The sequence below is a fragment of the Tupaia chinensis genome, unplaced genomic scaffold (assembly GCF_000334495.1).
Source record: "Tupaia chinensis unplaced genomic scaffold, TupChi_1.0 Scaffold000042_1, whole genome shotgun sequence".
NCBI lineage: Eukaryota > Metazoa > Chordata > Mammalia > Scandentia > Tupaiidae > Tupaia > Tupaia belangeri.
Genome location: NW_006159497.1, coordinates 3,661,871 through 3,676,816, shown reverse-complemented (window position 1 = coordinate 3,676,816; position 14,946 = coordinate 3,661,871). Strand labels below are relative to the sequence as shown.

The 14,946-nt window shown below is 57.8% G+C and overlaps 1 protein-coding gene across 1 annotated transcript in view; it reads right to left on the bottom strand.

Moving 5' to 3' along the window:
• Positions 1 to 8,737: 8,737 nt before the first annotated feature.
• Positions 8,738 to 14,946, bottom strand: part of NAGPA (N-acetylglucosamine-1-phosphodiester alpha-N-acetylglucosaminidase) — a gene marked incomplete in the record, with an annotated part of 24,526 nt that continues 18,317 nt past the window's right edge. Inside the window, 10 exon segments of the mRNA XM_006172423.3 lie at positions 8,738 to 9,471; positions 10,721 to 10,784; positions 10,881 to 10,982; positions 11,487 to 11,534; positions 11,618 to 11,823; positions 12,234 to 12,332; positions 12,334 to 12,351; positions 13,219 to 13,327; positions 13,739 to 13,878; positions 14,831 to 14,946. Of these exon segments, the coding sequence (XP_006172485.2) occupies positions 9,261 to 9,471; positions 10,721 to 10,784; positions 10,881 to 10,982; positions 11,487 to 11,534; positions 11,618 to 11,823; positions 12,234 to 12,332; positions 12,334 to 12,351; positions 13,219 to 13,327; positions 13,739 to 13,878; positions 14,831 to 14,946 (1,113 nt within the window).

Below are 14,946 nucleotides of genomic sequence, written 5' to 3'. Positions count from 1 at the left end.
GGGGGGGAGCCTTTCCCATGCAGGAGACCCATCCTCAGAGTCCCACCCTCCAAAAATTGCAGCCCCCCCCCCTTACAAAATTGCCTCTTACCTGCCTGCCAGGGTCCCATGTCAATTCCTGAGCCAATCGTGGTTGCCAGGGGAGTGGAGAACTCGGATTGGCTAGCAGGTTCATATATCTAATCTGGACCAATCACTGTGAACAGGGGTGGGGTGCAGTACAATGATTGGCTAGCCTGGATTACGGGTACATCCTGGAGGCAACCGTTAGTCTGAAGATGTCAAAGGAGTGCCTCAGGGAGTATCGGGGTTCCTGAAGGAGACAGGGCTGGGCAGGCCGAGATGGCCCGCTCACTGTAGCATCTGCTCGGTAGCAACTCCTCGGCCCAGTGAGCTCGGTGAGCAGCTCCCTGAGCTACAAGCTCGGCTTCTGGTGGGAGCAGCCCGCCCGCCCTGCAAGTCCATATTCCGGCACTTGGGGGAGGGGGGGCAGCCCTGCCCCTGTGCCCGAGGAGGCGGGTGGCCCTGGGTTTGGGCTAAGTTCCGGGCACCAGTCGGGTGCCTTGAGCTCGTGCTGTACCCCTCTGCATAGTTCTTTATACCGTTTCTCTCCTGAGGAGCTGTTTAGTTATGAGTTGTTTGTTTTGTTTTGGTTTGGTTTTAAGCCACAGAAACCCATTTACTTCAACTCATTTGTTTAAACCCAGGTGCTTAAACACAGCAGGGTGACCACTCTTGAACACATGTATCTGGCCAGTTGGGAGGGCTTGCTTCAGGTGAGGCTGGATCCAGGGTCTCAATCTGCATTGGGAAACCCTTGCGGAGTGGATGCTATTGTCTCTAACCAGGAGCAGAACTGACTTCAGAACTACTGTTTTTCTTTCCTTTAAAAAACAAATGTCAGAGTAGACAAGAGAGAAAAGGCACCCCCCTAAACGGGGCATGGTCATGCCACAATCCTCCTCCCACCATTTCTCATCCCCTCAGGATTTGGGGCACCTGCATGTTCATGCAGGCACCTGCATGTTCACCCAGATTATTTTTTTTATGCCACTGGAGCCAGGACTTGAACCGGAGCTGCCGGACCCAGGAGGTGATCAGCCAGGTGGGATCTGATTCCCTGTGCACACAGCTTACCAGCCACACTGGCCCATCCAGCTCCACTATGGACACGACTTCCCCCAATTGCCCCCTGGGAGAGGCTTGGGATTTCTTGTGACTTGAGGACATCTCGCCTTGCTCTCTCTGGCCCCCAGTAGTTGCCAATCAGAGGTCCCCAACCAGCAACCTGCAGTCTGGCCTGGACTGCCATTGCCTCTTTGCCTGTTGAGTGGTCTAAAATGGGGGAATCCCCTACAGAACTCCACAATTCTGGCTTCCCTTAGCGTTCGAGAGTGTCGGCATAAGGGGTCCCCACGCGAAGGTCCTGGGCAGTCCTGTCCCTACACCTGTCGCCCACCTGGCGGCACCACGCTGACCTCACTGTCGACAGCCTGGGCTCAGTGGGTGCCGAGAGGCACAGCATTCCTCTTGTCTTGGCCTTGCTTACAACAGGGGTCGCCCCGGGGCCAAGGGGCCGGTCTGCAGCCTCAGGGATCGGGCATTGCCACCGTCCAGCAGCAGGGGCCCAGAAGAGCCAGGACGACTTCCAGACTGCAAGCTGGCCTCAGCCCAGAGCCAGAGCAGCGGAAGGGCACCCTTTCTAGAGATGTCCTCTACCAGGACAGCCCCTTGTCTCCCTTCCCGTGGGCTCTGCTGGCCTCTTAGGTGCAGGAGCAAGACACCACCTCTGTATCGTGTGGGCTGTGTGATCGATCACGTGTGTGCAAAGTGGGGGTGACTGGAGGGGATGTTCGCAGACTGATTGTCACCAGGCTCATTGCTGAGAGCAGTGTGCTTATTTATTTATTAATTTATTTTAGTTTTTGCCATAGTGCACATGCGCTCACCAGGGAGAGACCGAGAGAGAAAGGGAGAAGTCACCCCTAGGGCAGCTAGCCATGCCAGAATCCCTTCTCCTCCACTCTCTTCTTGGGATTTTGGGCACACACACACACAACACTCACACACACAAGCCTGGCGTGACTCTCAAGATGCCAGGCCCAGGACTCAAACCATAAATCTGGCCATATGGGATCCAGCGCCTGAAGCTCCACGCCACCTGCTGGCCAGAGCAATTTATCTTTACGTGAATTCCTAGCTCGTCTTCTAAGAATATTTCCCCAGGAGTATTGGGATGAGCTGGCCTGGTGGTCTCCGCGTGTCTGTGGCCTGGGACTGGTGCCCGGGGGAGGATGAGAAGCTGCTCCTTGACTGGGGCTGTCGTTGGCTTTGATGCGGGAGGAGAGGCGAGGTCTGCAGATCCCAGGAGGATGGCCTGCACGAGTCCTCCTTCTCCGGTCTTAACAATGGCAGAGAGGAACCTCAGCCCCGCTGGCTCTCCTTTGGAAAGTGCTCTCTGCCCTAGGAGAACCCCAGTTCAAACTGGCTTAAGCAAGCAAAGGGGATTCCCCGGGCCCTGTATTTGGGCCGGCTGACTGTGGGTGGGTCTTACTCCAGGTATGGCTGGCTCCAGGCACCCAATGTCCTCAGGTCTCCCAGCCACACCCAGGCCTCTGGACTTGGCCTCGGTCTGTGTGCCAGCTTAGTCCTAATTCTGGGGGGAAAGGAGCTGCCAGCAACCCCAAGCCCGCATGCATAGGGTTCACAGTCTCAACGCAGACACACTCTCCATCTCAAATCTCATGGAAGGCTTTGATTGGCCCTGCTCAAGTCACATGCTCACGCCTGTGGCCACGTTGGCCAGGGGCTGGGGTCCTGTGGTTGGCGTCCCCTCCAGGAGCAGCAGTGAGTGGGGAGAGGGCCAGTCCCCCAACGGCTAAGAGGAGTTGGGCCAAGAACAGTGGAGGTCCACGTCATGGCCGCTAGCCTCTACTCCACGCGGGGTCCCTGGGACCCACGCTAAAGCGCCAGCCATAGCTCCTGGGAGGCTTGACTTAAACCTCATTCAAGAAGGGGCTGTCGGGCTGCTGGTCTCTAAATCCCCCAGACCTAAGGGCTGAAGGCTCCTTTCTTGGGCCTCTTTCTCTGTCTTGTTTGTTAACCCCTTGCGGCCAGGACAGAAATAAGGCAATAGCAACGTCGGCATGTAGGAGCCTGGGTCTTGAATTGAGACTGGGGTTCAAGTCCCAGCCTTCCTTTCACTAGCTGTGTAACCTCGAGCAGGTGCCGTGGCCTCTCTGTGCCTGTTTCCTCACCTGTAAAGCTGGGGCAGCAGTGCCTACCTCACCGGGTGGTAGTGGACGAAATGAGAGGGTGGCCGTGGAGTCCTTGGCCAGCACCTGGCACGCTGGCCTCAGTGGGGTCAGCGGAAATCCCGATGCCGTTGTGCTTCTTGTCCAGACTCCAGGCTCCGTCCTGGGGACGCCTGTCACTTTTCCAGGAGGCAGCGTGGCTCTGAGTGCCAAGTGCATCCAGAGAACGGTGATGGCAAGGTGCCACTTCCCTCTGAGCTGGCGCCCTCGGCTGGCTCCTTAGGAAGTGTCCTCAGTGGCATTTCGTCGGCCGCTTTGCTCCATGCTCCTTAGGAAGTGTCCTTCTCAGTGGCATTTCGTCGGCCGCTTTGCTCCAGAGTTGAAGCAAGCGCAGTTGGAGGTGTTTTTCCCCTACCCGGAGCTCTCTGGGATCCCCCACTCCTGTCAGATGAATTGTTCAGCGACTGCCCTGTAGTTATTGTCAACGAAGCCTGTTTCAGCCGGTGGAACACACGGCTCGTTTATGGAATCACTCGCTCCAGCCAGAAACATTGAACGTTTGAGATGTGGGTACACTCCTGCGTCCTTGTCGACTTATTATTATTAATGTGTTTTAATTTAACTGGAGAGAGACACAGAGAGAGGGAAAGTGAGAAAGCAAGCCAGGTCCAGGATTAGAACTGTGGTCAGCCATGTGGAAGTGTCCAGCGCCTTAACCACCATGCCACTTGCCGGTCTCTGTCCATTGTCGACTTTTGAAAAATGATTTATTTATTTATTTTAGGTTTTTGCCATGGGGTGCGTGCACTAGCTGCAGAGAGACAGACAGTGAGAAGGAGGGATGGGCAGACCACAATCCCTTCTCCTTCATTCTCCTCCTAGAATTTTGGGCACCCACCTGGCGTGATTTCCAAGCTGCCAGATCTGGGACTTGAACTGTTGTCAGCCATGTGAAAGCCCAGCCCGTTAGCCACCACATCATCTGGCTCCCATTGTTGACTTTCTACACTGTTGTTTGTAAGACTCCAGAGCATTCTTACTTGGGGCATTACCACCCACAATGGTTGCAGGTGGGGCCTTTGGAGATGTAGAGATCACATTTTCTTAAAAAATAAAAGAAAGAAAAGATTTTTTCTATTTACTTGATTGTTTTGGTTTTTAGATTTTTGCTAGAGGGCACATGTGCTTGCTGGAGAGAAAGTGATCCCTTCTCCATTCTCTTCTGGGGACTCTGGGCACACATGCGCATGTTCCCGGTGTGAGTTTTAAGCCACCCAGTCTGGGACTCGAACCACGGCCCACTATGTGGGCGTCCAGAAGTGTAACGTTATGCTATCTGCTGGTCCCTCTCTTTACTGATAGAGCATGTTTGTGTAGGCACGTGGGCGAGAGGAGGGAGAGGAGAACCTTGTGCAGGCTGTCACGCTGTGACCCTCTTCTCCCAGCCCTTCACCACCCACGTGCCGAGCACGTGTTCAGGCTGACCGAGCTGGGACTCGGACTGCGGCCGGCATGTGGCTTCCCGGTCCTCAGTCTGGGCACTTACAACTGCACCGAGGAGGCGGGCCAAGGGCATGCCTTTCACTCCGAAGACCACGTCTGCCTGTTCTTTCCTGGGGCTGCCATGAACAAACTACCCAACCTGGTGGCTTAAGACCACAGAAATGCGCCTCTCAGCTCCGGAAGCCACAGTCCCACAGTCGGAATCCAGGTGCGGCTCAGCCCCACCTTCGCAGGGCTCTTGAGATCCTGAACTAATTACATCTGCAAAGACCTCATTTCCAAACAAGGACACACTCCACAGTTCAGGGTGGACGTGAGTTGGGGGGATCATATTCTGCCTGAATGAATATAGTTTACAGGGGTACCAAAATGCGAATCTCTGGGGCCCACTTGGTGCTGCTTCCTCGGGGGCTGGTTCCTGAATTCCCTGCCGGGTATCCAGTGAAAGTGAGAGTCCTGGCGTACATCTTTCCTGGACCACTCTGCCCTGGCCTGGGGTTTTCAGGGGACGTGACTGCGGATGGCCCAGTCCTGATGCCGGGGGCACGAGAGGCCTGCCCAGGGCACTGCCCCTCCTTCCTGTGAGCTCTCCCTGGGCTCGGGGCGGGGGTGCTGCCTTGAAGACCACGTGATCTGGAGCTGGAGGCCAGACGGTCACTTGGAAGAGCAGAGGTGTGTTCCTTGGTTTGATGCTTCCATTACCCTCCTGGCCAAGGGCACGAAGACAGCTTCACCTACTTTGATACCTGGCATTCCTTCATTCACTGTGGCTCCTCCAGTTTCTCTTGAACGTGGGTGGCAGATTTCAGAGGAACAGCCAGCTGACTCATGGGTGTGGCGGGGGTTGAGAAGGTACAACTCATTGGAGGAAGATGGCGCTCCGGGGGGAGAGGGAGAGCTGGGACCAGGTCTGAGCTGTGGGTCTCTGCTGACGTCTTAATCAGCCATGGAGCCTCTTGCAGGCCTCTTGGGGCCTGGGCCCAGAGAGAGAGGGCGAAAGATGCTGGGACTCCCCTGTGGCCCACAGGTAATGCTGGGAGCAATTCTTCCTCAGTGCAGCTCTGCAGAGGCAGAGGCGGGGCTGCCTGGAGAGTTCTGGAGGGATGAAGCAAAGGAGCTGGGGCCTCCAGGGGTGCCAGAGGGGCCATGCTGCACAGTCTCCCTAGCCCTGTGCCCTCCTGCCTGCAGTGCTAAACCGCACCAGAGAAATTCTGAAGAATGTGAGTTCCCCAGAAGCACAGTTTGAAAGTTCTTAGTTTTCTGCAGCCAAGAGTTTTCTTAGCCACAGCCCAATGACAGCTGTGGATTCATCTGCCTGTGGAAAGCCCCCCTGAGGCCCGGAACCAGAGTCCTTCTTGGTCCCTCCAGTGCTAAGGTTTGATGAAGAGCAACCCAGCAGCTGAGACGTGGCTACTGCCCTGCGCGGAGGGGTCCAGGATGGACTGCAGGGTTCCAGCCTGCAGGCCGGGCCATGCCATGCCCCAGGGTCCTCAACAACAGATCAGGAGTGATCTGACCCCCAGCAGACCAGTCCCCCTGCAGCTCGATGGCTTCAGCTCGTGTGTCACATGTGTCCCTCCATCAGCGAAGGTAAGGACTGCAATCTTGGACGCTTTTCTCTCTCTTGCTCCTCTCAGCTCTGCAAGTGCCCAAGTCAGAGTGAGCCTCTTCTGTGCATCAGGTGGGTCACCTCTTAGCATGTCAGAGACTCCAATACCCAACATGAACTGCCTACTGCAAAGATGAGGATTTACTGGTCTACGTAATTGGGAAGTCCAGGAATGACTTTGAGCTTCAGGTACAGTTGGATCCAGGAGCCCAAACTGTCCTCTCCCCAACTCTGGCTCGTCTCCGCTCTGGGTTGCTCGCTCTCTCGGTCCAGGCCATGTCTTCACATTGGAGAAGAGTGGGTCTACCTCCTTTCCTCTCAGGTTGCCCACGCCCTGGAAGCCAGACAAGCCCAGCAGGGAATTTCTTCCCTTGTGTTCAGCAGCAGTCCTGGGGTGGGCTCTGACCAGGTGACCTGGGACAGAGGCCTATCTTAGGACCAATCTTGAAGCCCTCCTGGGACTGCGGGGAAGGGGACAATGACAGCCAAACCACCCTGATGGAGTGGGGGTGTGGTAATGCCCTGAAGGCAACAGGGTGGTGGAGGGTCTTGGCTAGAGTTTTGATTTATGGTGACCCTTCAGCCCCAGCCTCCTCAGACACTGGGCTTTCAGTCTATGCCAACTCACCAGCCTTTAGGCTGGACTGGGAATCAAACTTGAGCCTTCCACGGAGTCCCAGGCTGTACAGCCGTGTCTTAGCTGTGTGTGCCACTGCACTGGGCCACAGCCAGGTTCTGGCATGCATCACCAGGTGGGTTTCTAATTTTTTTTTTAGAGATTTTTGCTCTAAGTCACATGGTCTTGCTAGAAAGACAGGAATAGATAGAAAGCAAGGAATTACCCTCCAGGGGGATGGCCACACCACAATCTCTTCTCCATTTTTCTCTTGGGATTTTGGGCATGCATGCACACGTGCCCGTGTGAGTTTCAAGCCACCGGGATGAACCTTGGTCAACCACATGGGAGTTCAGCACCCTCACCACTGTGCCACCTGCTGGTCCCAGCCAGGTGGGGTTCTTTTCTTAAAAAGGTATTTATTTAAATATATTTGTTAACATTTTTTAATTTGACCAGAGAGATGAGAGAAAGGGAAAGTGAGAAAGTCAGCCACCAGGTCCGAGACTTGAACTGTGGTTGGCCATGTGGGAGACCAGCACCCCTAACCACCACTCCACCTGCTAGCCCCCCGGTTGGGTTTCTTAATGTAAGAAACTGGGCGTCCTCCGTGATGGCTTCCTCTGGCTGCCGGAGCATGGGCTCACCCCAGGAACAGCCCTCGGCCACGGTTAGTGGCAGCTCAGTACCTCAGTTCCCTTGCCCTCAGGTGGAGCAATGGTGGCCGGAGGACTGAGCCCCGGCTGAGCCTAGGCTCTGAGCTGCTCCAAAACATAATGGGCTCCTTCCCCCACCCCCGTACTGACTGGGGTTCCTTGGGGTCACGCCCTTGTTTCAGGTCTGCTCCTGACAGGGCTGTTATTAGGAGGAGCTGGAATGTGGGGGGTAGAGAATGAGGCTGCGGAGGGGACTCCTGGCTCCGCATCGGACCCTCCCAGGACCACTGTGCTGTCTGGCCTGGATTCCAGTGCTGTTGCTTTTCCCATCAGGCCACCAGCACAGCAGACACGTCCCCTCACAGGTCAGGGCTTTCAAGCCAAGGGACATTCAGGGCAGCCCGTCTTTCCAGCCACTGCCGCAGGTCCCCGGGGGGCGGTGAGGGGTGCTGAATCCTCCGCCCTCCCCCACAACCCCCGATGCTAATTAAGCGGGCCTGGGGCAGGGTCCAGAATTGCACAAGACAGGACACACACACACTGATCTAGAACCAGGCCAGGGAATGGCTTTCAGGGACGTGCCAGCCACCTCAAGGAGTGAGTCTGCAGCATCTTACGAGAGGCAGAGCCTGATTCCCGCAATCCCTTCTTCGTTTTCCCTCCTTTCAGGATTGTGGACACGCACACACATGCCTGATATGGTTCTAACCCAGTGGATCTGGCTTGCCACACAGTTGGCCACGTGGGATCCAGCCACCTTAACCACCATACCATGAGCTGGCCCGTAACCTCCTGACTTTTAAATGTGGGTAAATTCTATAAACAAAACAAAACAACCACCAGCAGGACTAAACCTCTGCCTTTCAAACAGGAGGCCAGGGACCAGCCGCATCGTCCTGGAGCTGGGTGGGTGCGGAACCCCAGTGCTGCTCCCGGCCAGAGTCTGTATTTCAGCTGGATCTGCAAGTGGCCCAGTGCAGCCAACGTTGGGGAACGCTGGGTTAGGACGTCAGGAGCTGGGCTCTGCTCCGGGCGGGTGACGGCCTGTCTTGGGGTAAGCAGAGCTACCTAGGCCAGCTACCCAGGACCACCTGACGGCTCCTTTTATTATATCAATTTATTCAAGTGATAGAAAACCTCTCAGCAGCAGGGTAAACAGGTCTGTAAACACGGCATCGCCTGCCTCCCTCCATCCCTTCATCTAAGGCCTTTCCTATGACTGGAGACAGGGCTAGTTGGCAGGGCTGGTCTGTACAGAGTCCCATGATGTGGCCATAGGCAGGCTTGTCCCTTCATTCTCCCCTTGTGTTGTGTGTGGGGGGTGCTGGGCTCTGCCACTTGATTCGGCCACTGAGTTCGGGTAGGTTTGCTGGCAGCCCCTCCCCCAGGAGGCTGAGACTCTTTGGCATCGGAGCAGGCCCTCCTGGGGGGTGGGACAGGCCTCTGGGCAGCAGCACGAGCAGGGGTGGTGGGACATCTCAGGCAGCACTGACTTGCTGGCGGTGCGTGGGCCTTGGCAGGTGGACAGGTGCGGGTGGGGCCCAGGTGTGCCCAGGTGGTCCACGGCAGTGGCCTCGGAATGTCCCCTGTAGAAGCTGGATGGTGTTGTGAGGAGCCCTTCCTCAATCCTTGAAGGGGGTGCTGGTGTCCCCCGGCTGTCCCTTCTCAGTGGCCAGGAGCTCCCCATTCATCTCCTGCAGTGGAAGGTAGGCATAGTCCCCGTCCAGGTGCCGGCTCCTCTCTGCCCGGGAGCCCAAGAGCAAGGACACGTTCACGGCCACGCTGGTCAGGAGGAGGAAGGCCAGGGCCAGTGTGAGGGCCAGCCAGGTGGTCCTGGAGGCAGAGGAGAACCCCGAATCGGGGCTGCTGGGTGGCCTCCAAGCTGGGGACTGGAGGCCCGCCTGCCCTCCCTCCATCCGTCCTGAATAAGACCACATGGGACAAAGAACCAATTGACGGTGGGGGTTAGGGCACAAAGCATGCGCCTACGAGGGCCTAGGCCAGAGCTGTCACATGTCCTCGGGTTTCAAGAGAAGTTGTTAAAGAAAAAATAAAAGACTTTCACGTGCGTACTGACTTTCAGACGCTGCTGATACTTATCTTTCCGTTTAAAGTAACTGCGGTAAGAGAGCGCAGCGGGACTGCCTTCCTCCCACTATCACGTTTGCATCCCGTGCTCCAGGGGAGGCTGGAGCCACCAGAGGTCTTGGCCTCTGCCCAAGGGTCCCCAAAGCAGAGTGGGTTGAACGGGTCCCCCTTTCCTTCAAAGCAGGGAGCTGACAGGTGAGGATCTTTCCAACAATTTTTTTCTTTACATGAATCTTAGGCAGAAGCTCTGGGGAAAAACAGCCATCACACAGCGTGGGGGGTCGTCCCCCAGCCATGCCCATCAGGCCCCCACTGGTAGCCCCTGAGCAGAGCTGTTGGTCTCAAGCCTGCAGGAGCTGCCCCTGAGGCCGGGTACAGGCTCCTGGCATTCTGCTCTCACCCTGCCCTGGAGTGTTTTCAAGCTGAGCGCCTCCCGGTATTTCTTCAGGTGGTCCTGAGTCTTCAACTCACCCCAGACTTACCCGTCAGGACCTCCGGGAGGAACCTGGACTCAACGAGCTCCAGGGCCAGCTCGAGGACAGGGGCCAGGAGGGGCCCAGGCACCTGGACTGGGCTGGCAGCCTTGGCTTCGCCTGGTGGAAGTGCAGGTCCCCAGGCTACACCCCAGACCTGCTAATGCACAGGGCCCCGCAATCTGCGATGAGGCCTTTGGGGGTTCAACTCTGGCACCCACTGCCCTATTATAAACAGCTACAAAGCACCAGCCCAGGCCTGAGCACACGAGTGCCTCAGCTTTCAGGACATCTGGATCAGAGGCTGAGCGGGCAGGTCCCGCATCTCCCCCAGCTCCACCTGGAATGGTGCCCAGGCTGTCAGCCCTGCCCCTGGTTTGGCAGGGCGGCCGCCTCAGCTGTGCCTGTGCTCCATGGCCTCTGGGCCTTGCTCAGTCCTGGGCAGAGGCCAAACCTGAAGGGGAACAGGAACGGGGAGGGTCCCTCCTGCCCCTGCCCCCAGCTCCCACCAAAGCACCTACTGGGTGAAAAAATAGAGTTCTCCTGCCCTCGGCGTGGCCTCAGATGGCTGCAGACACTGCTTCCCTGTAGGACACGACAGAGGCGGTGGGAACAGCAGTGGGAACGGCGGTGGAGGGTCTGCCCTCCCCGGCCCCCGTGGGTCCTGGAAGAGGCCTGTACCTCGGGAAAAGCTGCAGTTGCCGGTCTGGGGGTCGCAGGGACCCTGGTGCTCACACATGCAGGGCTGCTGGCAGCCTGGCCCGTGCCAGCCAAGGGGACACTCTGCAGATGGGAGGACAGACGTCAAGGCCTCGGGGGCCAGGGCCTCTCTCTGGGGGACAGGAGGTCTCAGCTGCAGGCAGAGCCAGGTGAGGCCAGTCCCTGAACGTGACCCTATCTGGAAACCTGGTCTTGACAGCTGTGAACGGGATGTCAAGACCAGACCACAGAGGATGGAGAGGGAGGCTGGACACCCTCGGGGCGGAGTCTGTGAGGCAGGGGCAGAGGCCGGAGAGACCAGCCCCAAGCCGAGGATAATGAGACCCCTTGGACCTGCCCAAGGAGCATGGCCCTGCCGACACCTCGGTTTTTAACTTTTGGCCTCCAGACTGCGAGGGGTACATCTGTGCTGAATTTGCCGCCCCGTCTGGGGAATCTGGCAACTGCCAGGACACTCATGCCGTGATTGACATGTGGAGGGAGGGAGCCCTTTCCACCCCAGAAGGTGGCACTGACGCAGCCCAGACTCCCCTTGGTGGGGTGCTGCGAGGGGCTGGGCACGTCTACCTTCGCTGCAGTTGGAGCCTGTCCACCCGGCGTCACAGCGGCAGCCAGCTGCCAAGACAGACCAAGGAGGCCAGTGAGGCCCAGGCAGGCCCAGGCAGGCATCCGGCGCCGCCCCCTGAGACCCCACTCACTCTCTGTGCAGAGTCCGTGCTGACTGCAGTTGGAGGGGCCGCAGTCCAGCTCGCTGCAGGAGGCTCCCCGCCAGAAGTGGCCCGTGCACTGGCAGCGCCCCTCCACGCAGGCCCCGTGGCCGTTGCAGTCGGGTGGCTGGCAGCGTGGCTCATGCAAACACACCACAGTGGACACACGGCGGGGACAGCGCCACATGTTGTCCTGGCTGCAGGGGTCAGCGTGTGAGGTGCTGGCTTGTCAGCCCTCACGTCCCTGCAGCAGCCGTAAGGAACTCCCCTCCTGGCCTGGCTAGTCTCACACCCTGGCCTTTTTCAAGTCCCTCTCACTCCTGGGCCTTTGTACGCATTCTGTCCCCTGTTTAGAAGGCTCTTTGACCCGCAGTTAGCCACCTCATCTATCAGGGCTCTGCCCACGTCACTGTCCTTCCCGACCCACTGAGCCTGTGTAGGCGTGGGCTTTGGCAGTTTGCACACTGAGAGGGAGGCAGGGCTCTCTGCTCTTCCCGCCCACTTGTGAGCCCCAGGGTGTGGCATGCAGCAGGTACCCATCGATGGCCGGGTGAGACAGCCAGGAAGTCTGGCCTTTGACCATCCCGGAGGACAGCGGCGTGCTTACCAGTGATCTGATGGGTAGCTGGCCAAGGTCCCGTTGAGCACGAAGGTGGCAGAGCCGCCCCCATCTAGGTTGATGGCGTTGACCACGTCCTGTTTCAGCCATGTCCCACAGGTTAAGGCTGCACACACGGGGGGGGGGGAATGTGTGCTGACCACAACCACCAACCACCACCATTTCCAGTTCCGCCCATCTCACTTTGAATGGTGGACAGCACACACACCCACTGAGCAAGCACGTGGCGTCCCAGAGATGTCCTGTCCTCCTCTCGGAGCTGCGAACAGGACTTCACAACCTAACCATGCCAGTATTGACGCACTGACCTCAGGGCGGGGAGACATTCTGACTATCCAGGGGGCCCAGTGGGCACTCCAGGAACCTCTGGGAGCATGGAGGCCACGGCTGCAAGCCAGCAAGAAAACCAAGACCTCAGTCCTCTGACTGACAGCAACGGTACCAACGGCCTGAATGAGCTCGGAGGATGGGTGTGTCCTGAAGTCCCAGGTAAGAGCACCGCCTGAGAACACCGCTATTTTGTCCCCGAGGTTCCCTGAACTCTGACCTGTAGGGCTGGACCTAACAAGTGGAGGTTGTTCAGGCTGCTAGATCTGTGTTAACCTGTTAGGAACCCACAGCAGAATAACACGCTCTCTCTGCAGGCTGCAACTCCAGATCAGAGAGGTCCAGGGGCTTACGTCAAGCCACAGAGCTGGCTGGGCCAAGCTGGATTGGAACCAGGCTGAATCTCTGCTTACTCTGCAGTTGCTCCCTTTTACTGACCGGGGCTTGGGCAAGAGGAGCCTGGAGGTGGGGTGTAGAGGAGGACGCATCCTCGAAAGTGGAATACATCTGGAGCCCTCTCTGGCAGAAGGCAGGGGTGTGTGCGAACGTCCCCAGGGAGCAGTGGAGTCAGAAGGGCAGACAATGGTGGCCGAGGGTCCTCAGAGCCAGACTGAGCCCAGCCCAGGGCGTGGCTCCCGGCACTCACCCACGCTGCTCTGTCTGCCCGTCGGCGTGGAAGAGCACAAGCTGCCCCTGACGGTCATGGCCCACGGCTGTCCTGGCTGATATGACGTTTATGAATTTGCTAAAGGAACCTGAGGAGAAACTGCCTGGTGAGCACGGAGTCCTTCTGGAGGCCTCCTGGCTCTACCTCCCACGTCTCGCCAAACACCACCCTCAGCCCCCCAGTGCAGGCCACCAGCTTCCACAGAGCAACTGGAGGGGTCGCCCTGATAAATGGAAACCAACTGACATCGGCCTCCAGGTGAAAACCCTCTGGGGGGGCCAGAGGGTGGCACAGTGATAAACCAAGACTCCCTGTGGGGAGTCTCCCAGGGCTACCCATATGGGAAGGTTCCGGCTTCCCTTCAGAGACCTCCCTGAGGACCCTAGGCCTGCACCTGCCCAGGATCTGGGGCTGGTGGAAGCTGGGTGATCACAGCCCCACCCCCACCATTCCTGGCTGTCGGTGGGCTGCTGCAGACAGCCTCCCCTCCCCTTCCCACCTGTCTCCTGAGTCTCCTCGCACTCAATGTCCTGGCTCTGGTTGATGTAGACGGTTCCATTGCGGATCAGCCACACGACCCCACTGAGCAGCTGCACAAATGGGTTCTCGGTGTCCAGCACCTCCTCCTCAGACAGGTACCTGGAGCCAGAAGGGGTGAGGCTCGCTGACTAGCAGAGGCCCTGTGGGGAGCGAGGCTCATTCACCCCACACCCCTCAGCCTGGCTGCTCCATCCCTCCTCCTGGACCTGGGCCTGAGTGCAGCCCTCTGCAGTCCTTCGGACCCACCCTGTTGTTAGAACCAGGACTCCAACAATGTCTCACATACGCCTGTGTGAACGGTCTACACTCCATCCAAAGGGGCAACCATCCCCATCACATCTCCAACCCACCTACAGCCTCAGCCGCCAGTGATTACCCCAGCCTAACTACTAACCGAGGCCTGTCACAGCCTCTCACCCTGCCTCCTTGGTTTGACTCTGGCTCCTCCAACCCAGCCTCTGCCAGTCCTAGAGCAAGCTTCCAAATAAGAATTTCATCAGTTCCACCATCATCTCTACGCTCCTTCTGTGAGCCCCTCACACACCAAGAGCCCCTGCGCCTCTAAGCCTTTGCACCTGCTGTTCCTTCTGACTAGAAGGAACGGTTTTGCCCAGTTCTGACCCTCACTAATTTGTGATTCATCTTCAGGACTCAACTCTAAAGGTCACCTTCACGAAGAGGCCTGTTCCAGATTGCCCTCCTTAAAGCCAACAGTCTATTTAACAGGTGGTTCACATGTTCACTGCTTCTGCACACACACACTCTAACTTTATCTTGACCATTTCCCTGGCTTTTGTTTGCTTTTTCCTAGTAAAGAGGGAGGTCCGTTGGGGCAAAAACTGTGTTCACTATTACCTCCCGGGATACAGCACACTGCCTGACACTCGGCATGCCTCAGTGACGGCGCCCATGAATAAACTCTGGAGGGTCTGACCATCCCCACTCCGCCGACCAGGAAAGTTTGGTTTTGCGACTTGGCCCCGGCGGCCCATCTGCAACCCAAATCTCAGGTCCTCTGCCCTCGACCGCACGGGGTTCCCTGCCTCCTCACCCAGTGACCAGGGTCCCGTCGCGGCGGATCCCGAACTGTGCGTTCTGCAGCCCCCCGGAGCTGCTCACCGGCCGCCCGTCGCTCACCACGTTTCCCAGGCACTCTCCGGTGGCCAT